The sequence below is a fragment of the Mytilus trossulus genome, chromosome 7, assembly GCF_036588685.1.
Source record: "Mytilus trossulus isolate FHL-02 chromosome 7, PNRI_Mtr1.1.1.hap1, whole genome shotgun sequence".
Taxonomy (NCBI): domain Eukaryota; kingdom Metazoa; phylum Mollusca; class Bivalvia; order Mytilida; family Mytilidae; genus Mytilus; species Mytilus trossulus.
This window is the reverse complement of record NC_086379.1, coordinates 18,950,278-18,974,022: the sequence shown is the minus strand read 5'-3', so window position 1 is coordinate 18,974,022 and position 23,745 is coordinate 18,950,278. Positions and strand designations below refer to the sequence as shown.

Genomic DNA, 23,745 nt, shown 5'->3' with positions numbered 1-23,745 from the left:
ATAATTTCATAAAAGATTGTTCAACTCACTTTGGGATGAACAACTTGATTATCTAAATAAAAAAAAAATCTATAAGTAAAAATTTTTATTACAAATTTTATTGATAACTAAAATCCTTAACACTGAATCTCATAGAGTTTTGCTTTTGAACTGTTCTCATGTGACAAACATCCAAGGTAGAATGTTGTTGAATTTGTGAAAAAAAGGCAAAATGGATTCTCTATTCCTATATCCATAGTATTGTAGTAGAATAACAGGTTACCAGAATTGTCAAGGATGTGGAAGGAATTTCTCGCTACATTGAAGACCTGTTGGTGACCTTCTGCTGTTGTTTTTTATTTGGTCGGGTTGTTGTCTCTTTGACACATTCCCCATTTCCATTCTCAATTTTATTGTATCCATCAACTACAATTACTTTGTCTGATGCTGTAGTTGTTATACTGGTTGGTTTAAATGATTGATCCTTTCTTTTGATATGCTGACACCCACTATACTCATATAAAATATTTCCATCCATACCTAATATTAATACCTTCCCATTCCAATCTTCTGCAACCTTATCCACAACAAAGATATTCCCATTACTTGTGGTTGTAATACTACAAGGGTATGAAAATATATTTTGTTTATGTTTATCTTGTTCATACACAGTGAGTTGATTCCCCTCCTGATCCATTACAATAACCACTCTTCTTCCTGTCACAGGGAAGGCTTCACCGGGACTCTTAGCACCTACAATAACCTTGTGATCACTGGTTATATGGACAGACACTGTCAATAATGGTTCTATTTTGTACTTTGAATCACTGACTTTCCCACTCTTACCATTGACAAGTTTGAGCTTATATGTTCCATCTCCAAACAGCTATGTGACAGCTATTCCACCTAGTACAGTGTTTATGGTTATAACTGTTGTGAGAATATTCCCCTCAGGCTTTACTTTGTTTACAAACTTAGATACACTATCAATGATCCATCAGAACAGGCGGATATATGGTGACAATGTTTTAATCCAGTGGTAAACTCCTTTTTCACTTTAAAATCTATTACAGTATTGCTGGAACTAATGTCTTCAAATAATGTGCCAAAAATTGATTGCGAAATTCTTCCAGGTTTGAATTTTGGCACTCTATTATTGATAACATTGATTTCTTCTATTTCATCATCGAAGGATTTTGCTATGATGTCAGCATTTTCAAAGAAAAACGATGTCTCCATTGAAGTGAGAATCTCGTCTGCATTCTTTGAATTATTTTTGTCGGCTTGTTGTGACATTTTTCTCCTCATCAGAAATTGAAACGTGGATGCTTTTCATATTTAGATTAACTTCTTCAATGAGTTAAAGGGCATATTTATCTACCTCTCTTTTTAATGCTTCTCTCTGACATTGAATATCCTGAATTGTCTTCTGACAATTGGAATTCTCCCTAGCTGATATCTGATCAAGTATTCTCTCCCCCTCATCAAGCTTTGTCTCGTTCATTTTTATTTTTCCTTTTTGATATATTAGCCATTCTACTTTCATTTCATATGCTTCTTTAATTTCATTGAAATAATGTCCAGCGTGCCCTTTTGTCATACAGCTTGGACAGGCCAGTTGATCACAATTACTACAGAAAATACAACATGACTGTGTTGTGTGTACTTTACACTTGATGTTTGTAAAGTCTAAGTTTCGAAGACCACCATTCACTCCTACCTGCTTTATATCTACTATTGTGTGCTCTTTAGCGTTTTTAATCTTAGGGTGAATTTTATCACAACACTTATTACACATTGAAAGTTCACAGTCAAGGCATTTCCATTTTAACTTTGTCTCTGATTCACAAAAGTCACAAGAAATAATATCCTGAGCTTTTATGGCTGATTTTGATAACGCCATCTTGTAGTTTCAAAGGTAACAATCTTGAGGAATAAAACTTGTTTTATATCTTTATAAAGATTTAAATATCAGGTATATTGAGTTACATTTTTAACAATTATGGCATCAAATTTTATTGATTTTAAACAAAGGTTTATGATATATTTTCTATGTCTATTGGGATTGGTTTTAAAAGGGTACTGCTACATCCTGTTGGATTTCTTATTGATTGATTCATTAAATAGTTTACCTGTCAATAATACAGGTATTTTGAAGTTGGTTTTAGATCTCTGTAAACCTCCTATTTTTAAGACATTAAAATGACATACAAAGCATTGTAAAAAATTGAAAGATCACAAAAACTATATTGCAAGAAAGCTGAAAGATGTGCAGCCCTTTAACTGAGAATAAGAGTAAGAATATTAAATCTCTTCTATTACATCTCATAAATATTTTTTTTTACAATATAGTTTCATGTTTTATACTTAAATTTTATTCACAAACATTTAGGGTGTATGCAAAATAAAAATTAAATTTGTCACAGTCAATATTGCTGATGAATATATTACAAAGGAGGACAATTTCATTTTTGAACCAGAAAAAAACCTGTATATTCTTATATTTGCTCATATTTTGTTCTTGTTTTGTGAAATTTATCCCATTTATATACGGAGCATTTAACCAATGGTATATATATAGTGTTTAAGCATATGTACATTTCAAGTGAAGAAACTTTGTATATGAAAATAAATCTCTCTCCTGCAATGATACAGAGCCTCCTGCTGTCTGAATTATTTTTCAATTTTTGTCGGCTTGTTGTGACATTTTCCTTCTCATTAGAAATTGAAACTTGGATGCTTTTCATATTTAGATTTACTTCTTCTATGAGCTTTAGAGCATATTTATCTACTTTTTTTTTTTATAAAATCTTCCCCTTGATTTTGAATATCTTGAATGGTATACTGACCATTGGAATTCTCCCTGACTGATATCTGATCAAGTGATCATCTCCCTCCATCAATCATATAGCTTCTTCTCATTTATTCCAATTTTTTGTTTTTGATATATCAGCCATTCTACTTTAATTTCAAAGGATTCATTAATTTCAATGAAAGTATGTCCCGCCTGACCTTTTGAACTACAGCTTGGGCAGGCCAGTTTATCACAACTACTACAGAAAATACATGATTGTGTTGTGTGTACTTTATATTAGATGTTTGTAAAGTTTCTATTGGTACCACTAACTCCTTCCTGTTTTGTCTACTATTGTGTGGTCTTTGGCATTTTTAATCTTGGGGTGGATTTTATCACAACACTTATTACACATTAAAAGTTCACATTTCAAACACTTCCAATTCAAGTTTTTTCTCAGATTCACAGAAGTCAGAAGAAATAATATCCTGATCTTTTTTGACAGATTTAGATGATGCCATCTTGTACTGATATTTTTCTTCTTTTTTTTAAAGATTAAAGGTTATGGGCCAAAAAATTATAAGCATATCTATATTTAGATTTAAATATAGTGTATATTGAGTTTCATTGTTAACGACTACTTCATAGGATTTTTGGTAGTTGTTTAAAACAAAGGTAATGAATATATTGTCAATGTTAAAAGGAAATAAAAGATCTGGATTCTGCCATTTCAGATTGATAATATTTTATGATTCTTATTACCTGTAATCAAGTATCCATACAAATTGAACAGCTGCAATTAAAAAGATTTTTTGTGCACACATGCAAAATGATACATTTTTATTGAATTTTATCAATAAGGGAAATTGGAAAAATTACAAAGTTCCTTTGCATTTCAACAAATTGTTAAACTATTAAGAAACAGTTTAAGAATTCCTTGTTTATGAATCAATTGGTAAGATGTATGAAAATTATTAGGATTAATTCCACAGTCAACACTGGGAATCTTTTTTAAATGAAACCAATGTTGACAACTGTATTTTGGAACCAGATACCAGCTTTATTAGACAATCTTAGTTATTCATTTCCACTCTATATTTGCTCATATTTTTTTCTCCTGTATAATTCTCCAATTATATGTGGAGATTTGTGTTAAGTTTCAAAGCACATGTTAAAATGGAGAAATTTGAAAGAGTAATATTAAATTCCTTCAACCATGCAGCAAAAAAAGGCCTGTGTAAAAGCTGATACATATATATCAGCAATACATAAGGTACAGAGTCTTAAGTTCAAAGGTGATATTGTGAAAACTAAAATGACTCCATAAGGTAAAGTTCAATAACATTCTTTAAAAAAATCCAATAATTCTTGTGCATGGTTTTTGTTGCATCAAAACATCTAGATACACAATCTTGAGAAAACCCTATTTTTTTGTAATTAGGGGATGGATATGAATAGTTGTCATAGGTACCAGGATTATAATTTAATACGCCAGACGCGGGTTTCGTCTACATAAGACTCATCAGTGACGCTCAGATCAAAACAGTTAAAAAGCCAAACAAATACAAAGTTGAAGAGCATTGAGGACCCAAAATTCCAAAAGTTGTGCCAAATACGGCTAAGGTAATCTACTCCTGGGGGTAAGAAAATCTTTAGTTTTTAAAAAAATTCAAAGTTTTTTAAAACAGGAAATTTATAAAAATGACCATATACATGTAATTGATATTCATATCAACACATTCTTGCCAAAGCTCTGGCAAAGCTACTTTCCTCTTGTAAACAAACAAAATAAGAAGATATGCTTATCTTGCTGTTGTGTATAGTGTTTATTAGACAGCATGTGTCTGATGTACTATTCTGTTTATATATAAAGGCAAGTCTGTACTTCACAAGACTGGTATTTATATTAGTTTCTTGTGTACAATTTGGAAATTAGTATGGCGTTCATTATCACTGAACTAATATATATTTGTTTAGGGGCCAGCTGAAGGACGCCTCCGGGTGCGGGAATTTCTCTCTACATTGAAGACCTGTTGGTGACCTTCTGCTGTTGTTTTTTATTTGGTCGGGTTGTTGTCTCTTTGACACATTCCCCATTTCCATTCTCAATTTTATTGTATATATTTTTTAGCAGAGGTGGATTTGTTTTATTTTAAATATGTATTTCCAGGAGATAGTTGGCTATTCCCAACTTTAAATTTCATTAAAGTCCATAATGTACATTATTATTGATATTTATAAGCAATTCTGAAGATAAACATTGTCATTTACAATTCCAGGCAAGCATAGGTTGTACCTTGTGTAAGTTTTTAATACAAGAGATCGACAACTTCATTGTACAGAATCAGTCATCTTCAGCCATTAACGCTTCAGTATATAACTTGTGTAGTAAACTACCAGCTCCACTTGACAAACTGGTGAGTAGATCATTGCTTCTGTAAATTTGATTACTCTATTTAATTATATTATATTGCATTACATTATATGGATACTAGACACTTATAGTTTATCTCTATAGCTCTCCAAATCCAAATCCAAAATGCTTATTGTAATCAGAATTGAAAAATGAATAATAAAATATTCATCCCTTTTTAGGCTTTGTGATCTCAATGTGAATGTAATAATTTAACCAATGCTCAGCAACCAATGCATTCAGATGTGAGCATATTTTCTTGCAGCTCAATTTGAATATTACCTTGAGTTAAACAAATAATACTTTGAGAAAACTGTGGAATATTATAGGAAAACTATAGTATTGGTATTGTCATCTGATTAAGTCATGCCGATTATCAATTATTTATATTAATTATTTGGAAAACAAAAGAGCCTGGAATGAAGTTTTTTTTAATCAACAGCATTGGCCTGTATGAGTTATAGATAAAGTTGAATTTTTTGATTTGATGTTTTATGTCATGCCGGTTAACAAATTGAAAAGTGTACCTAGACCCCTTATTGTAAGTCCAGAATTTTAGTATTCATATTGTCATTTTAGAATCTCATACTGATTAAAATATTAAAATAGGGAACAATGTGAAATGGATTGAATTAATTTAGTAGTGTCAACCAAGAGATTTCGACCAGTGCATATAACAAAAAGATAAATACACCATTGGTGGTGCATCCGTCAGATGCGGAACGTACAAATAAGGTAATAGGTAACAGGTCGATATACTATTGGTATCAGCATCTGATTCGACCCAGAACTTGTTAATTATTGACAATATTGATTTATGTGGAAAAAAGGGTCTGGAGTGGTGTAGTTTTTAATCAACACCATTGCACTATATTAGCTATATATAAAGTTGAAATCTTTGTATTTGTCGTTTTCACCCCATGAAGGCTGATAAATTGAACCTCATTATCTTAGTATTATAAGTGTCAGATGACCCTGCCTCATTTCTGCCAACCAACATGACAGACATGGGTAAAATAGAACATAGGGGAAGAGGGAATGCAGTTTTTGACTTATATCTCTGAAATTAGAGCAAAAGTATAACGGTTGCATTATTTAATGCATCAATTGTAAACAAAAATATCATGTGAGCAACACAGTGCTCAACATAGATTTGAGTGATAACTGAATCTTGAATAAATATTTTAGAAATTTTATCTACATTGAATTTAATTTTGATTTCAGTGTTACGGATATGCACCAGTTATTGTACAAGATGTTGTGTCAGGATTTGACCCTAAACAGACATGTGATAAGTTTAAGTTGTGTACAAGTAAGTATAACAGTAGTTAAATTGCAAGTTCAAGGTCACAATGCAGCAACATTAGTTCAAATATGTTTCATCTTCGAGAGCCTATCCTCATGATTGGTCTTTTAAGAAATTTGTAGTTGTTCTGTATTCAAATACTAAATGATTTCTTTTCACTTAATTTTATGACAAAAAGTAATTCATATTTAGGTAAAAAATTAATAGCCAGTCTGTATTTGGTAGTCTTTTCAATGCACTGCAAAAAGTTATAAATGAAATTATGAATTTCTATAGCTTTGTATGCATGTTGCATTTGTGGAATTTTATGTCTAAAAAAGTGGTATGTGGTATCCAAAACATAAGTGGAATTGCTATAAGTGAGCCTTGATTGATACCATGTGATTAAAAGATTCAAGTCTTTCAAGTTGAGTGTCAAATTTTAAAATTGCCAGTATGATAGGATTTTTGAAGTATTTCATCTTTATTTTATTATTTTTTTAAAATTTGGCCGTTTTATTTGTTAGAAAAAAAAGTTCAATATATGACAACCAACAACAAAATATGAAAATAACTCTACCACAAGTAAATCATGCATTCTATCAGATGAACATAAGGGCTGAAAGGTTAGTGTGAACTTTAGCCATCAGCATATAGTTGTTTTGTTATATTTCAGATGGAAGTTTGTCATATCAAGATAGTCAACTAGAATTTACTGAGGATTTCAAAGATTTGAAGGTGTGGATTTGAAATAGTAAAAAAACATTTGTATTCATTTAAATGGAAGAAAAAAAACACTATCAAATGAATTACATTTTTCTCACAAAATTTGCCTTTTTAGTTAAAGATCTTAACCAATTGCATTCTGCTGATTTACAATTCAATATGTTGGAAGAAGTCTCATCTACCTTAAAGAGATGTTGCTATTGTACTGATAAGTGAAATGTGTCATTTCTTCATATTTGATTACTCTATTTCATTATATTATATTGCATTACATTATATGGATACTAGACATTTATAGATAAACACCATATATTTCAGGATGGTCCAGAATGTGCCATATGTAAATTACTTGTACAGGAAATTGACTCGTATATAGTACAGAACAAATCTGCTGCTGAGATCAATGCTACTGTGTATGAATTTTGCAATAAACTCCCAGCTCCATTGAATTCTATGGTGAGTGCAAAAGTATATAACATGTCCTTGTCAGTAAATCAAATCATCAAAATATCATATGAAATTTTTAACTTCTAGCTGAAATGTTTTTCAGTGGATCAATTGGTTCCAAAGACTATATGGTCTATAATTTGTGTGATAAACACATTGTTCCAAAACAAATCTGAGTAAAGCAGTGCCTGTCTATAGGGATGATATATTGAGTAAATCAGTGTACAGTTATATAAACTACATGTTTTACTGATTCTCTAATGATTATAATTAGGTCCTTCAATATTTATTTTGTGAAAAAGCTTTTTACTCAATAGATATTCATTGGTGAATAGAGCAAGTATCTTCAAAGTATGATAAAATTCATGCCTCATTAAATTCTCTGGAAAGTAATTTAGTACCACAGTATTCTCTGACAAGAAGATCAGTAACATAGCCTATATATTGTGTAATGTCATTTCTCATCCCCTGAATTCTCTAGTGTGAATATGAATTCATAAATATATATAAATGAGTAATAAACTGGATAATGAACTGATTTATATATTAAGTTGGGAAAGAGTAAGAAAAGATTTGTTTAATTTAAGTTTGTTATTTTCATTTTATAGCTCTTTATGCTAATAACCTCTTTGATGTTCAAAACTGCAAAACACTTGCAGATTGCAATCAAGGCACTTATCTATTGTTGGTAAAGGATAGACTTCTTTTATGGTCAAATCGTTTATTTTCCTGTAGTCAATACATCATCTGACAGATATCATGCTTTCATCATAAAAACACTGGTTACAACCAGGAAGATTAAGATGGTCTTACAACACCATCTTCAAATTGCTTCTGTAAATAATTTTTCCACATTTTTTTCAAAATATTGTGGTATTCATGTTAGAGCTTTATGCATTGGTGCTGCTTTAAAAGTACCTAATCTGTGTTTCAAGTTTTCTGCACAAAAAAACATTGCACATTTTTTAACACTGTTTTCCCTTACAACAATATGTTTACAACTATTCTGGAATAGATCTCTCAAACTTTTTGTGAGCAATGTACAAAATTCATCTATTGTTATTTGTATATAACTTCTTGTTGGAAGATTTTGAAAATGGTGTTCGTTTTGTTATTCCTTTTACTGAGTTATGTAACCTACAAATCATTAGTATCTTTGACATTGTAACATCTGTAACATCTACAAAGTCTTTTAATCCATCCATAGTTTTCAGAGTTCACACATTTAAAAGTAACTACTTTTGATTTTTATTGGATTTTATTTCTTATGAAGGAATGTCACCAGTAAAAGTGATATTTGGGAAAAAACAAATCTTTTCTTGTAAGAATTTTGCAATTGTGGAAAAAAAATCTTTCAAGCAGTGTTTAATATTTTAATTGCTGTTTGAAATTACTTTATTAGTTTCTGATATATGGTATATATGTAAAATCATCTCTCATAGAGATATAATTGTTATATTTTTATTAAGTATACCTTTAAAACTGAACCTTCTTCACTTTTTACTAGACATGGATACTCAACACCTTTTATATAAATTCCACATCTATATCAAAAACAGTGTATACATGGAGTAATGAGTTCCAAGCTTCATTGCACTATAAGTATGGTGAAACAATGATTACCAAGATACAGCACTTGCAAAATTTTCTCACTTTTCCATTCAGATTTCTGGTAAGAAAATAAGTTGTTTAGTACCTGCCTTTCTAGATTTTATTCTACAGACATCAATGTATTCTGTAATTTCACAATGGCAGCAAACTAAACCTAACATAGATATTCATTGGTGAATAGAGGTTTACCTTCAGGGTATGATGAACATCATGTGTTATTAAATTCATTGACAAGTAGAGTAGTACCACAGTATCTCTGGCAAGGACATATGTACCATAGTGAATTAATTAGGTAGTATCATTTTCCTGAATTTTCCAGTATACATATGATTCACAAAAATATATATAATGTGAAATAAACTGGATAATCAATCAAATTCTCTGTTAAATTGAGAAGGAGTAAGAAATGATTTTTGTAATAAAAAGTAGTTATTTTCATGTAGTTCTATCTGCTAATAACCTCTTTGAAGATCAAAACTGAAAAAAATATATGACAGTCAATGCACTTATCAATTCCTGTCAAAGGGTAGCCTTCTTTTATGGTAAAATTGTTAATTTTTCTGTAGTCCACACATTATCTAACAGAGCTATCCTTCTAACAGCTTTTCTCATCACTTGGCGTCCGTCGTCCGTCGTCGTCGTCCGTCGTCATTAACTTTTAGAAAAATCTTCTCCTCTGAAACTACTGGGCCAAATGAAACCAAACTTGGCCACAATCATCATTGGGGTATCTAGTTTAAAATATGTGTGGCGTGACCCGCCAAACCAAACAAGATGGCCGCCATGGCTAAAATAGAACATAGGGGTAAAATGCAGTTTTTGGATTATAACTCAAAAACCAAAGCATTTAGAGCAAATCTGACATGGGGTAAAATTGTTTATCAGGTCAAGATCTATCTGCCCTGAAATTTTCAGATGAATCAGACACCCGGTTGTTGGGTTGCTGCCCCTGAATTGGTAATTTTAGGGAAATTTTGCTGTTTTTGGTTATTATCTTGAATATTATTATAGAAAAAGATAAACTGTAAACAGCAATAATGTTCATCAAAGTAAGATTTACAAATAAGTCAACAGGACCAAAATGGTCAGTTGGCCCCTTTAGAAGTTATTGCCATTTAAAGTCAATTTTTAACCATTTTTCCTAAATTTTATATATCTTTTACTAAAATCTTCTCCTCTAAAACTGCTAGGCCAAATGAATCCAAACTTGGCCACAATCATCTTTGGGGTATCTAGTTTAAAATATGTGTGGCGTGACCCGCCAAACCAACCAAGATGGCCGCAATGGCTAAAAATAGAACATAGGGGTGAAACGCAGTTTTTGGCTAATAACTCAAAAACCAAAGCATTTAGAGCAAATCTAACACGGGGTTGAATTGTTCATCTGGTCAAGATCTATCTGCCCTGAAATTTTCAGATGAATTGGACATTCTGTTGTTGGGTTGCTGCCCCTGAATTGGTAATTTTGCTATTTTTGGTTATTATCTTCAATATTATTATAGATAGAAATAAACTGTAAACAGCAATAATGTTCAGCAAAGTAAGATTTACAAATAAGTCAAGTGACCAAAATGGTCAGTTGACCCCGTTAGGAGTTATTGCCCTTTATTGTCAATTTTTAACCATTTTTCGTAAATCTTGGTTATCATTTACAAAAATCTTCTCCTCTGAAACTACTGGGCCAAATTAGTCTAAACTTGGCCACAATCATCTTTGGGGTATCTAGTTTAAAAAATGTGTCCGGTGACCCGGCAATCAAATCAAGATGGCCGCCACAGCTAAAAATAGAACATGGGGGTAAAATGCAGTTGTTGGCTTATAAATAAAAAACCAAAGCATTTAGAGCAAATCTGACATAGGTCAACATCTATCTGCCCTGAAATTTTCAGATGAATCACACAACCCGTTGTTGGGTTGCTGTCCCTGAATCGGTAATTTTAAGGAAATTTGTCTTATTTTGGTTATTATCTTGAATATTATTATAGATAGAGATAAACTGTAAACAGCAATAATGTTCAACAAAGTAAGATTTACAAATAAGTCAAATGACCGAAATGGTCAATTGACCCCCTAAGGAGTTATTGTCCTTTATAGTCAATTTTTAACAATTTTCATTTTGTAAATTTTTATTAACATTTTCACTGAAACTACTGGGCCAAGTTCATAATAGATAGAAACAATTGTATGTAGCAAGACTGTTTAGTAAAGTAAGATGTACAAACACATCACCATCACCAAAACACAATTTTGTCATGAATCCATCTGCTTCCTTTGTTTAATATTCAAATAGACCAAGGTGAGCGACACAGGCTCTTTAGAGCCTCTAGTTTCAAAACTTTTTGATATATATGTTAGATCTTGATGCATTGGTACTGCATTCACAGTATCTATTCTGTGTTTCAAATTTTGCCAAAACATCTGCTAGTCTTTTCAACACTGTGTTGTCTCTGATATTTTTTCAGATATGCTGAAATAGATTTTTTCAAATGTTCTGTGAGCTATGTACAAAGTTCATCTTTTTCACTTATTATTGAAAGATTTGAAAATGTTGTCCGTTTTGTTATGTCCTTTTACTGAGTTATGTAATCATAAATCGTTGGTATCTTTGACATTGTGATATCTGTAGCATCTACAAAGTCTTTGAATCCATCCACAGTTTTCAGGGATAACATTTTTAAAAGTAATTACTTTGATTTTTATTGGAGTTTATTTCTAATTTTTTTTTAATTACACCAGTAAGCATGATATTTGGGAGAAAACAAATCTTTTCCAGTTAGAATTTTTCAATTGTGGAAAATTACTCTATTAAACAATGCTTACAAAATCATCTCTCATAGAGATATAGTTATTTAATTTTTATCAAGTATACTGTTCAAACTAAACCTTCTTCACTCTTTACTATACACAACACCTTTTATATAAATTCCACATCTTTACAATATCGAAAACAGTGTATACATGGAGTAATGAGTTCCAAATCTTCATTGCACTGTTAGTATAGTAAACAATGATTACCAAGATACTGCACTTGAAAAGTGTTCTCACTTTTCTACTCAGATTTCTAGTTAGTAAATAAGTTGTTAAGTACCTACCTTTTCAGGTTTTATTGGACAAATATCAATGTATTCTGTAATTTCACAATGGTATCAATGTATTCTGTAATTTCACAATGGTATCAATGATATCTGTAAAATAAAACTAATCATTTCAGTGTACTCAATATGCCCCAATGATTGTTAAAGATGTTACCTTAGGCTTTGATCCTGAACAGACCTGTGAAAAAGTACAGTTATGTACAAGTAAGTGGCAGAGATGAATTGAAATTTTGGTGAAAGTAACCTGATTAAACTTGTTTCTTAAAGTATCAGATATAGATTGAGAATGTTGGTCTCAGATTGAGAGCCGCAGATGCAAGTCAGTTTATATGACGATTTTTCATTGAGTCATCTGAAATATGTATGACCAATACATTAATGTATTTAGAATCACATAATTAACATCATAAGTTAAAGAATAGTTATTTAATATTGAATAAAAGATTTAGCAAAAAAAAAATCCTGGTCAAATATAATGCAGAACATTTAAATATAATATTCCTTGAGTACCTTTGATATAAACATTCTACAATTGTTTAAATACCACCTGGTTTTATCTTTAAGAAGTTTTATGATATCATAATTTTCACACTTCAGATAACAGTTTTATCCAACCATTCTTTGAAGAAGTTGTACCAAAAGAACTTACAGAAGAGAAAGTTGAAGCAGTATGTTTATATGTGATATTGGAATTATTTTTAAATGGATTTTTATCATTGTTTGAATCTTCAAATAGTTACTATATGATTAGGTTTTTTCAACAGACTTTGTTACAGATTAGAAGTTTAGCTATAAACATAACATCCCTTTATGTAGGCAAAGTTCATGTCAATTTTAATTGTCCCACCTCTGTTTAATAAAGACACAATTCTGAATATCAAAGACTATTGCTAGACTAAACATTGTTTTTCTTTCTTTTCCCTTTCTTCTTTAGTTCAGCACAGTACATTTTGATGTTCTTTTCTGTAGAACTGTTAAGCAGGGTGTCCACCCTGAAATATATTCTATACTATGTAGAAATATAAAAAGTTTGAAAGATTCTGGTTTTTTTCTTTGTGATTTTTTGGTTAACTGTGATATACAATTTAGATATCAATTTTTATTTTTATTTTCACCAAATTAAAAAAAAAAAAATTTTCAAGCAAGGGACCAAAACAGTGCACTTTCCTCTCCTGGAAGCAAGATCTTTACCAACTTCCAGTGTCTATGGTCTCAATGCTTTTGGATTTCATGAGATTCACTCAGTTTCTATTTGTTACCTCGATTTGCCTCCTCCTAATGGTTTTTGTTTTATTTTGAACATTGATAAATTAGTGTCTTTTTAATTTATCCACTGTTTTAGAATCAAAATTAATAATTTTTATACAAAATATCATACTGTGTGTACCAATTTCTTCAATGTTGAGCATGAATAATATTTTTTAGCAAATCATGAATAAAATGATCTGAACATATTTAGGAAATTTATTGTTTCCCCCCCCCCCCCCCCCCCCCCCCTCACGCCCTCAAACATTAATAACGCAAATTATAAAAAAGGGAAATTAATGACTGTTGATGCAGCTTTTAAAATGTAATATATATTTGTGTTTGGTAAATGATATTTTTATATATTTAGGATGCAAAATGTGAGTTGTGTGAATTTGTAGTCCAGCTACTTGACCAGTATTTGGCCAGTAATAAGACAACTGCTGCTGTTAATTCCTCTGTCATGCAGATCTGTAATCTATTACCAGGAAGTTTAAAAGGACAGGTAATATTTGTTTTTTCTCATCATTAAAATCTAACTCCCCGTGCCCCCAAAAAAACCACCAACCTGTATTTTAACTGAATTTGTGCTCTAAAGTTATTTTGGTAATTTTGTCAGTTGAGGAGGATAGCTGGTATAAAAAATTCAGAAAAAAAATAAACATTGTTGTTTTCATTACAAATTTTATTTATGACTTTATCATATGGAACAAAAATCATTCAAAAAAATCAATTTGTTTCGGCCCCAGATGACTTTCAAAATGTATATACTATTGAAAAAGCTCTGAATTATCTCCCTTTGGTGCAAAATTGTCATTTTTTGGCATTAACATTGAAATATTTTTTGTAACTCATCTGTGAAGATTTTATTATTATTTTTTGATAAGCTGTACTTGAACTACACTATTGCAAAATATGAGTGATTTCTGTAATTTAGTTCTTTTTTTATTTGGATATGACCTTATAGTTCAACAGAAAAAAAGTAATTTTACGAAAATGTATGCTTCTTTCGAAGACAGATTGGGAGCTTTTAAAAATGAACAGAGACCCCACTTTTTTCACTAACTGGTCTTCAATGTAGCAACAAATTCCAGCGTCCTTCTGCTGGCCCCTAAACAAAACAAGTAAAATTCAAAAGGAAAATAAATCAAATTCTAAAATCTATTGGGTATCTATTGTTTATTTCAGTGTATTTTATTTGCACCACAAGTTGTAACCATAGTAACCAGTGGAGTGGCACCAGTAAATGCATGTAAACAAGCTAAACTCTGCCCAGCAGTTAATGGTATGCCACAGTCTTCATTAAACAGCTCAACACTTAACCATTAAATATAAGACACATCAAATATTGAACTTTGTTCAAATTTCAAAATTGTTATGATTGGAAAATATTAAATTAAATTTGTTAATAATAATATAATTTTGCTTTCAATGAACAAAATTACAAAAGCATTGCCAAATTTGAATGCCATAAAACAATATCTCAAAGAAAACGTGTAAATGCATTTCACTAACATTGCATCACCAGTAGTAAAGTATCCAGTGTTATAATATGTTATTTTTATATAGAAGTTTTAAAAAAGTTAATGATATGACTGACAATGTTATTACCTATTTTACAGATTAGGCTTTTTGTTACTCTATTGGCCAGTAGTGTAATTGCAAAGATCATGCAGTTTGTTGTTGGCTTACTGTAATTTTCATGTAAAAAAGTTTGGAACATCCTTTTATGCATTTATACAAATATTTAAAATAATGATTTTGTATATTCTAGGACCATTTTTCCAGAAAGAATTAACAGAAATGTCATGTGGTCAATGTCATGGTATTGTTGAGTTCCTCTTACCAAAGAAATACAATCCTGAGGTAAATCTTCTAGAAGTGAATCAGTACTTTTAAAATTTTTGTTACTCTCATTAGCACTATACTTATAGTTTAGAGGAGAGACACATTTTAGATTTAAAGTTGTACATCATGTACCATGCTAGATCATATTTGAGGGATATGCTTAAGGGCATACGATACAGTTTTGATTCCGTATTTACAAGTTGATGAAAATTTGCAATTAGGCTATTTTTTACCTGATTAAATTAAATATGTAATAAAAAATATACCTTCATGTGCTACTTTTCAAAATTTTGTATATTTGCTCAAAATTCGGATTTGTGGCCGTTTCTTCCTTTTCGAAAGAAAGACATAACATTTTTTGTTATACCCCCGCTTTAAAATAAGGAGGGTGTATACTGTTTTACCTCTGTCTGTCAGTCAGTCTGTTAGTCAGTCCGTCCCATGAAACTTTCGTCACATTTTTCTCAGGAACTACACATCCACCTTTTCTGTAATTTGGTATCAACATTTATATATGTCAACCATACCGTGTGATGCATTTTCAGATTGATCACTTAGCAACTTCCTGTTTACCGAAAACACTTGTATGATTTTACACATGATAGCCAAGTTGAAAATTTTTGTCACATTTTTCTGAGGAACTACAATACAAGGATTTCTGAAATTTGATTTCAGGGTTTATCTAAGTCAGCTATAACGTGTGATGAGTTTTCAGATTGATCACTCGACAACTTCCTGTTTACCAAACACTTGTATGATTTTACACATGATAGCCAAGTTGAAAATTTTCGTCACATTTTTCTCAAGAACTACAATACAAGGATTTCTGAAATTTGGTTTCAGGATTTATATAAGTCAGCTATACTGTGTGATGCGTTTTCAGATTCATCACTCAACAAATTCCTGTTTACCGAACACTTGCATATTTTTACACTCTTGGGGCGGGGGTATCATCAGTGAGCAGTAGCTAGCAGTTTCACTTGTTTTAAAAGATAAACACAGATTGTTTTTTGTTAAATAATTTGTAATTTCTGTATTTTATAAGTATTCTAAAAATTTAGGTCTTTTTTGTTCAGAAATAACTCATATTTATCAAATGGTCATGAATTGAGAAAAAACGTAGTTTTTTGCTGTGTATTTAATTATCAAAATTAAAAAAAAATGCACTGATAACAGTTTTATAAAATTTGGTCCACATAATCTCCTTGCAAAATGAAACATAATGTCGGTTAAAAAAATTGGGGTCTATGCACTCTTTTTCAAATTAAATCAGTTTGAATGATAAAAATCAGTTGAAAAATGCATCTTTTCCCGATATGTCACAGTTTGACGTCACAAAACTAACATATTACGTTAGCAAAGTCATTACCTTCCCTGTAACTATGGTATGCCCTTATGTGATTCTTCAAACATGCATTGTAAGAGCAACAACACATTGACTATAAATCATTATACTGTACTGATGTAGTTTAAGATTTGTCCTGGTGATTCCCTGTCACCTTTTGACCTACCATAGTTAACCATGCAAGAGATGTACATATTACAATGACATGTTCTTTTAAATAAGATCATAGTAGTAAAAATACTCTCCCGCTACCATTCATTCTATACATTTTGTAGTAAATTATAAACAAAGAATTGAAGAAAGGTTTGTTTATTTATGATATATTTAAAATTATTGTATGATATTAATATTTTAGAAAAAATGTTATCTTTTCAGTTTGGAAGTTTGATATGTAAAGCTGCTTGTCCAGTTGCCAGACGCAGGAGATCAGTAGATGAAACACCACAAATATTTCTGGAATTTATGAAAACAGCAAAAATGGTAATTACTATTGAAAAATATATCCTGAAAAAATCATATTTCAAAATAATTTATAGATGATTTCAAGTCAATTATTTCTTTGTTTATTAGTTGTCATACATTGCAGCAATTTTGTACCTTTAAAGTAAGAAGGAAGAGGTTTTGAGTTATGACATAAATTTCTTGTTTATATTATGCCCCATTTATGGGCATTATATTTTCTGGTCTGTGCTTCCGTTTGTTCATCTGTACATCTGTTTGCTTGCTCGTCAGTCTGTCCTGTTATAGGTTAAAGTTTTTGGTCAAGGAAGTTTCTGATGAAGCTGAAGTCCAATCAACTTGAAACTCAGTACACATGTTCCCTATGATATGATCTTTCTAATTTTAATGCCAAATTAGAGATTTTCCCCCATTTTCACGTCCATTGAACATAAAAAATGATAGTGCGGATGGGGCATCCATGTACTGGGGACACATTCTTGTTTAAACTAATTTTCTCTTCTTTTACACCCTTTTTGTTTTACAAATTTGCTAAAAGTTAAAAATCCATTTCATATTCATGTTTCACTAACATTTTTTTGTTGTTTTATGCATGTAAATTAGCCACTAGACATTTATCACTTAACCCACTTATTTATCTCTGATATTCTTTCAGAGATCTCTTGCTGAGTTTACACATTTGGAAATGTTTAAATCTTTTTATCCATTATGATTTTAGGGGGGTGGACAACAATAGTACTCAAAAGTATACAATATGTTTTCTACTTAATTTTAGACTAAAACCTGGAGATGTGATTTGTGTGAATGGATTATAGAAGCTATCAATGCTTATGTACAGACCAATGTAACAGAACAGTCACTAGAGGACTACATGAATGATATTTGTCATTTTATGCCAGAACCATTTAAGGATGAGGTATGATGTACCTCAAATGATAATATCTGTTTGAGTTCTTTAAATAGCAAAATGTTATGAAACTTATACACAAGAATTATTACATTGTATCACTATTTGAGGAATGACTGTAATATTTTTTCTGTCTATGAAGAAATAACATAAAAAATGTGGACACACTGAATAAGCGCATAACGGGTTATTTAACAGTGTGCACCACATTTTTTTATGTTATTTCGAATAGACAGAAAAAATATTTCAGTAATTTCTTATAATTCCATTTTAAACTGTAGAAAACCATGAAAAAACGTTGATGATGTCACAGTCACCTGACTAAATTATGTCTATGGGCTGATAACAAAATAACGTCAGCCAATCAAAAGACTTGGTACATCCAAAATTAAATTATACTCAGATAGAGTTCAAATTTGGTTGGTGTCATCTGGAGTTATGTTCATCTATAGCATTATAAGCAACAGGGGATTCATCTGTGTCCAATACTCCACTATTTTGTACAAATTAAATCTCTGTGTCAACTATAGTACTAGTCTTCGCAATCAAAATGATTGTTTTGTTTATAGAAATAAACTGTAAATTATACATGTATGCTCCAATAAGGTCCACAGTTGAGGATGTTAAAAGTAGTCTGGTCTGTTTAAACTTCAGGTACTAAAACTAAATAATATTTTTTTAATTGTAGTATATAATATTCAGGTGTGTAGCATTTACAAATTTCTTAATTGGTGAGGTGGAAGTTGATTTTTTGCATTTTAAACATATTAGTTTGACTTTTTGTAACCTTAACATTTTTTATCCAGAAACATACTAAAAAGTTGGATATTTTGAATAAAATATTTTTGTATCTGCTTTTTTAACTTTAGTTTGATTTTCTGCTTTATTTAATATTTAATTTCTTTTAAATGCTTCATAATATCTTTGATGTGTATGTCCCATTTTCTCTTGAATACTCCTCTCAATTTAAAGTTGAAAATCAAAGAATATGGAGTTTGCAGAAAAAATAGTTATCCAGGTAATCAATTTTCCTTCCAACCAGATACAAATATAACACAAAACCTGTCTTACATGTTTAAAGGTTCAGTATTTCAAAAATTAAAATTTTTTTTTTTATTAATTTTTGAAGTATTGTGTTGGTTTGGAGTCAATAAATAAAGGCAACAGTAGTATAACGCTGTTCAAAACTCATAAATCCATGGACAAAAAACAAAATTGGGGTAACAAACTAAAAAAGATGGTAACGCATTAAATATAAGAGGAGAACTACGACACAACACTGAAATGTAACACACACAGAAAACAAAATCGTTTGTTGAAAATCCAGCTCAGCATATCTGTCTTGTTCAGAGCTGAGTTTACATCCATATCAATTTAATTTGAAATTGTGATAGGCTTTCAAAAGCCATACTGTGGATTCATTTATTTTTGTGAGTACCAATTTTCGTGGACAAAGAAAACTTGTATATACATGGGATATTTAATTTTGCGGTTTTTGCCAAAGTCTGCATACAAGCCTTTACAAAATTTGTATTTTCATTGAATATGTTATTTCATGGTTCACTTGTACCCTTAATAGCCACTTAAAAATTGGTCTCCAACGAATATTAATGAATCCACATTATAACAAACTGGTAAATTAGCTATTAATTTTAATTGTTTTTAATTTCTTAGGTCACATTTATTTGATAGCATTTGAAAAAGAACCATTCTATTACATTGGATAGACCGGGAACTCAGTACTCAAATAGTAACTTTGTCCAAATTTCTTATGAGTCAGACATCTAATTGAATTGTTGTAACCATTTGAATTTTAATTGATATTTGCAGTGTATGAAGAGTGTACCAGAAATAATAAAAGAATTATCCCATGGATTTGATGAGGATGTTCTGTGTCAGCATTATATCCCTGATGAATGTAATGGTAGGTATTATTTACTCTCAAAATACCTACTGTTAATTCAAAAATTAATGCGAAGTTTTTATTATTGCGAAAAATGCGACAGAGTTGCAAACGCAATAATTTAAACTAGCATTTTGAAATATTTTTTATGAATTTAACAGGATTTTCCTCAAAATCATAAAAATTAAAATCGCATTTAATTCTAAAATGACGAAATCGCAATAATAAATGCATGCAATAATTTCTGAATTTACATTATCCTCTGGTTTTGGTGTGTTGAATTGGTGACAACTGCTTGGATGCAATAATAAATTGGATTTTTGTTTACTAAATAAAGGTTATTTTATATTGTTTTGTTCATTCTAATTTTAGCCATAGGGGTGAAATAACATGTGTACTACTTCTAACCTTATTTGCTTTAAAGTATTTGCTTTCTTTTGTGTGGTAACTAAAATATTTGTTTCTGTCTTTTATATTTGATAATACTGTATGGGTCTTAATACAAATTATATTACACTTAATGGAAAAACATGTTGGTCAGATATATGTTGAAAAAGGGTCATATCATTCATTTTTGTCATCACCAGTGACTTACTGTTTAACATCATTTGATCATATTTTTTAAAGGTTCTTTTGTTGCTGCAGTAGACAAACCAGTTGCAGTTTTCTTTGATGAGAAGATGAAGGATAAAGATGCAGAGTGTGAAATATGTAAAGAAATCATCAAATACATCGATGAAAATCTTAATCATGATAAGGTTTGTACTAGTTTTGATTTGTTTAGTTTTATATTGTTGTGATACTAGTAAATAATACATCAAAAATGCTTCATTTCTAAAATGGTAAGATTAAGTTCAGAAAGAGCTGTTTTGTACAGTTCCAATATCATTGACATACTGTTAGTGGTTATTAACCTTAAACTAACCTAATCACAAACTTAAACAAACAGATGTGTCTCAAACCATGCTACATTTCTTAACAGTACGCCTAAATCTGGCTACTGATGAAACTTTATCCATACAAGAAAAATATTGTTTATAAAGTTTAACCTTTTTATGAAAAAAATATTTGATCCAGGGCCTTGCTTTAAAAGATATAAAAGATAACTCTGATCACCTTTGTAAGGAACATTGTTTTAAAATATTGTTTTGGGTTAAATCAAAAAAAAAATATTATATCAACCAAAATTTTCAATACAAAGATCTTAGACAGATGCTATCATTTGTCAGTCCACAAGCAACAGCATTGACCTGCTTGTAGCACTATAAGTGTATAAACTTGATAATACAAATATATTTCTGATTACAGAACGAAGTTAAGATGTATGTAGATGATGTTTGTGAAAGATTACCATCACCAACTAAAAACGCAGTAAGTTTGTATCTCTTATTAAAAAAAATATGGATGCCACTTTACAATGTTGAAAGCAAAGTCAGAAATCAAAATAATCAGATAATACAAAGAATAAAACTATAAAGTCATATAGAAGACAAAAAGGCTTTAGAGTAGGGGATATGAAATGTTAGCCATGACTCCAATTTGAAATCATTGAAGTATTTTAAAGATACCCTTACAAAGATGATATCGAAACACATCACAAGAACATTTGGCATATAAATGTGAATCAATGAGACAAATACTCAATAAAACAAACCAAAGATGTCCAAAAGAAACAAATAAGGATTAAGGTATCCAAAACAAATTGAATAAAAAGCGTCAATACTAGCTATAGAAGGTAAGAAGATACAATATAATGGTAACAATTACTTGTCTGACATGTTCATAATTGTTCTATGGACTTTGCCATTTGAATAAGTCAGAAGTATCACTATAAATGTTATTATAAAGTGAACTTCAATTGCTGCTGTCTTCTTTGTAAATAAATTGTTATTGGTGTGCATAAAATAGTATTTCTACTGTTAAATTATTCAATTAATACTTTTAAATTTCTTTACCATTTTGTCATAATCTTGAAATATTCTCTTATTTTTTGCAGTGTAAATTATTTGCTGCAGCAGAAATGGAAGAAATCTTACTGAAGATTATCAACAAAATACTTTCTCCTGACGATGTGTGTCACATGATAACTGTGTGCTAAATATTTTAAAGATTCACAATTGATAACTTTAAATAATTTTTACAAATCAAATAATATTAATTTCATATATTCATTAGAAAATTGAATCAGTTGGCTAGTTTTACTACATGTAAGCCAGAATAAATCATTCCATTTGTTTTGTTGTCTTGTTTTTAACAAGTTTTATTTGTGTTATTTGTATCATTTGTCTTCAGACATTATTATCTCATGTCTGAACACAAATGATACAAATAACACAATATATATCTGTTGTCAGCAGAATTATTGTAAATCTCATTGGTCAGTATTCTAAATCAGTTCTTACCAGAATGAAGACTTTATCCTGTTGGGTTATGTCATTACACCATTTATACTTCTGTATTATTTGTATCAAAAATATATGTCTCTCTTTCAACAAAGTTATACTTTATGTTTAAGAATTTTTTTTCATCTGCTTCTCATAAAACCTTGTCTAGGGATAAAACTTTTTTACCTATTGAAGTGGCTTATGATTATTGGCATATGGATGTATAAACATATGGCAGTGTGTTGCATATCTTCATATTTGTCGTGTGGCTTAAACCTATAACATCAAGGTCACAATGTTAACAATTTTTTGAATTTTTTGAAATACTAAGGCTTTTCTACCTCAGGCATAGATTACCTTAGCTGTATTTGGCAACACTTTAAGGAATTTTGGTCCTCAATGCTTTTCACCTTCATACTTTATTTGGCCTTTTTAACTTTTTTGGATTCGAACGTCACTGATGAGTCTTTTGTTGACGAAACTTGCGTCTGGCCTATATACTAAATTTAGTCCTGGTATCTTTGATGAGTTTATTTATATGTGTTTATATTTTCATATCTGACATAATTTATTTCTCCCTAATATTTAACATTGTTAAAGAACCTTTATTTTATTAGTCACGTTACATGGATAAGACATTGACCTCTGACCTGCAAACCAAAATTAAAGGTTAATGCAAAATATTCAAGTTATTTGTAACCACAAAAACAACATTAAGGCAAGACATTTTTAGTCCAACTGCTGCTTTTTAACATAGGGGGCATAACCCCAATCATATCATATTATTACCTGCTTAATATATTACATGTACTAGGATTTTGATTGGTTAACCCACATCGTTACAAAATCTGTAGCCCCTGGGTGTTGCTAGTTATAACTCATATAGTGGGATGTTGCTACGCATGTTCTCCTTAGTTTATGAATTTTATAGTTTATTTATAAATATCAAGGACAGAACTTTACTGTTCAGTATGAAAGAGTATTTTAAGAGGGGAATTTAAGGAGGTTTGGAAATTTTGTCTTAAATCATCATCAATTTTGCACCCAAGAAAGTGATATTTACCATTTTTACATGTCCATGATTGAAAAAAAAAAATTGGATTGAAGGTCTTGAGTTCTGGCCAATGTTGGCCAACAGAAAACCAGCTAAACAAATAATGGTTCGTTTTGCAGGTCAATAAGTACTTCGGCACACATGTGATTCAGTAACTAAATTATTTCAAAACAGTATGTATGCATATCTTCATTTCATTTTGCCTATAGCGCCAATCATTTGGATGTTATGTGTATCATTCTGTATTGTC

The 23,745-nt window shown here is 30.5% G+C and overlaps 1 protein-coding gene across 2 annotated transcripts in view; it reads left to right on the top strand.

Annotated features, from left to right (window-relative positions):
* LOC134724753 (uncharacterized) overlaps window positions 1–22,192 on the top strand; it is a 52,183-nt gene extending 29,991 nt beyond the window's left edge. The window contains exons 18-32 of one of the 2 annotated variants that reach the window (XM_063587976.1): window positions 5,053–5,190; window positions 6,411–6,498; window positions 7,148–7,209; window positions 7,516–7,653; window positions 12,467–12,554; window positions 12,948–13,018; window positions 13,966–14,100; window positions 14,784–14,880; window positions 15,370–15,461; window positions 17,164–17,268; window positions 18,023–18,163; window positions 19,985–20,078; window positions 20,685–20,815; window positions 21,366–21,428; window positions 22,054–22,192. In XM_063587976.1, coding sequence (XP_063444046.1) covers window positions 5,053–5,190; window positions 6,411–6,498; window positions 7,148–7,209; window positions 7,516–7,653; window positions 12,467–12,554; window positions 12,948–13,018; window positions 13,966–14,100; window positions 14,784–14,880; window positions 15,370–15,461; window positions 17,164–17,268; window positions 18,023–18,163; window positions 19,985–20,078; window positions 20,685–20,815; window positions 21,366–21,428; window positions 22,054–22,155 — 1,545 coding nt within the window. In that variant the 3' untranslated portion in view covers window positions 22,156–22,192. The remainder of the gene's footprint in view (window positions 1–5,052; window positions 5,191–6,410; window positions 6,499–7,147; window positions 7,210–7,515; window positions 7,654–12,466; window positions 12,555–12,947; window positions 13,019–13,965; window positions 14,101–14,783; window positions 14,881–15,369; window positions 15,462–17,163; window positions 17,269–18,022; window positions 18,164–19,984; window positions 20,079–20,684; window positions 20,816–21,365; window positions 21,429–22,053) is intronic. The other variant, XM_063587975.1, reaches the window with a different exon arrangement.
* The last annotated feature ends 1,553 nt before the right edge of the window (window positions 22,193–23,745 follow it).